The sequence below is a fragment of the Gekko japonicus genome, unplaced genomic scaffold (genome assembly GCF_001447785.1).
Source record: "Gekko japonicus isolate JY-2015 unplaced genomic scaffold, Gekko_japonicus_V1.1 scaffold1036, whole genome shotgun sequence".
NCBI lineage: Eukaryota > Metazoa > Chordata > Lepidosauria > Squamata > Gekkonidae > Gekko > Gekko japonicus.
Window position 1 is genome coordinate 224930 of NW_015170920.1, and position 1923 is coordinate 226852.

At 61.6% G+C, this 1923-nt stretch overlaps 1 protein-coding gene across 1 annotated transcript in view; it reads left to right on the forward strand.

Annotated features, from left to right (window-relative positions):
• SHOX2 (short stature homeobox 2) overlaps positions 1 to 1624 on the forward strand; it is an 11386-nt gene extending 9762 nt beyond the window's left edge. The window contains exon 5 of the mRNA XM_015418768.1: positions 1331 to 1624. Coding sequence (XP_015274254.1) covers positions 1331 to 1624 — 294 coding nt within the window. The remainder of the gene's footprint in view (positions 1 to 1330) is intronic.
• The last annotated feature ends 299 nt before the right edge of the window (positions 1625 to 1923 follow it).

The following is a 1923-nucleotide window of genomic DNA, read 5'->3' on the forward strand; positions in this document are numbered from 1 at the left end:
CCCGGCTTGGATGCTCCAGGCCAGTCAGAGCTCGGCCCTGCTTAGTCCTTTCAATGGGAGACCACCAAGGAAGTCCAGGGTCGCTCTGCAGAGGCAGGCAATGGAGCGCACCACCTCTGCTACTCCCGCGCCTTCCGAACCGCTGCCACTCGGCGGCATTTTACACGCCCGACTTAGTTGCATTTACTTCCGAGTAAACCAGCCGAGGATCGGGAGCTCTGAGTCTAGCCGTGGCTACAGGCCCGAGAGCCCGGGCTAGTTTTGCTCTCCAGGGCTCGATTCGCGGCCGAAGGAAGAAACGAGGAGGGAGGTCCGGGGGCACCTTCCAGACCGAGCACCTGTATTCCTGTCTCCGGGGGAGCTGGGTTCCCTCATGCTCTGCCTCGCTGGGTGGTTGTGAGAGTCAAATGGCGCAGGAGAGAGACGCATTCATTTCCCCCGAGGGCCTTGACGGAAGGCTTTCCGTCCAGTGTGCTTTCATGCATCAGATGGACTGAGCGCTGCTTCAAGACAGCTGCATGCCGAAATGAAATGAGTTCGTCTCCCAGAGGCCGCTGGACTGGGTAGCAAAACCAGTGAATGGGCTCCGCATTTTTCTAGATCGGCCTGGACAAAACTAGATCTGAACCATGTTTTTGCTCACCCCCCCCCCCAGGCCTCCTAATAAAATGTCAGCCAAGTTTCAATCGCCCACCTGGGACTATCTCCTGCCTATTTATTTAATTCATTTGTACCCCGCCTTTCTCCCAAACGGGGTACCCAGAGCGGCTTGCACCCTTCTCCTCTTCTCCATTGGACTCTCACAACAACCCCAGGAGGTAGGCGAGCTGGGGAGGGCCTGACTGGCCGAAGATCCCCTAGAAAGTTTTCCTGGCGGAGTGGGGATTCGAACCTGCTGGTTCCCCCCCCCCCCAGATCTTCCATGGCACCACCGGGGGACGCCCAGCCACTAGTCCAAAGTTTGAGTCCGGTGGCACCTTGAGGACGACCAACAAAGTGTTCTTCTGGGCACAAGCTTCCTTGCGCCTTTCCCTCTGGCTATAAGTTTACTTGCTGGTCTTCAAGGTGCCCCCGGACCCAAAGCTTTGCGCTGCTGCTTCAGTTCATCAAGGCGACCCCGGCCCCGGATCTTCCGGGTCCTAGTCCGACCCTCGTGAGCCCTGCACGCTGGAGAGCTGGCCCGTCCTCGTCCAGGCGAGCGCCCAGGTCTTGCAGCAGGAGCGGAGGTCCCCCGCTGGCTCTCCGAGAGCAGGGGTGTCCGGGCTGGGGCGGGGCCGGGCGGGCCGGGCGCGGCGGAGGCTTAACGCAGCTCTTGTGTTTCTCCCATCAGGATAGTCATTGCAACGTGACGCCCTTGTCCTTTCAGGTGCAGGCGCAGCTGCAGCTGGACAGCGCCGTGGCGCACGCGCACCACCACCTCCACCCGCACCTGGCCGCGCACGCGCCCTACATGATGTTCCCGGCGCCGCCCTTCGGCCTGCCCCTCGCCACCCTGGCCGCCGAGTCCGCCTCCGCAGCCTCCGTGGTGGCGGCGGCCGCGGCGGCCAAGACCACCAGCAAGAACTCCAGCATCGCCGACCTCAGACTCAAAGCCAAAAAGCACGCGGCCGCCCTGGGCCTCTGACTCTGCCGCGCCCTGCCCACCCCCCGGCCGCCGCCGCCGCCGCTCCCGGGAGCCGCCTGGGCACGTTGCGGGGCCTGCCTGGGTGCCCCCCCCCCCTCCGTAAGACTCGACTCTGAGCAGAGACCTTGACGCGCCCCGAGGGGCACCAGACCTTTCCTGGTTTTGTTTTCTGCGCCGCTGAAAAAGACAAAAAAAGGACAAATGTGAAAGACCGAGCGAATGCAAAAAAGAAAAGAAAAGAAAAGGATTTGCTCGACCGACCAAGATGGTGTTCATTGAGAGGAGGGGGGGATAGAAAA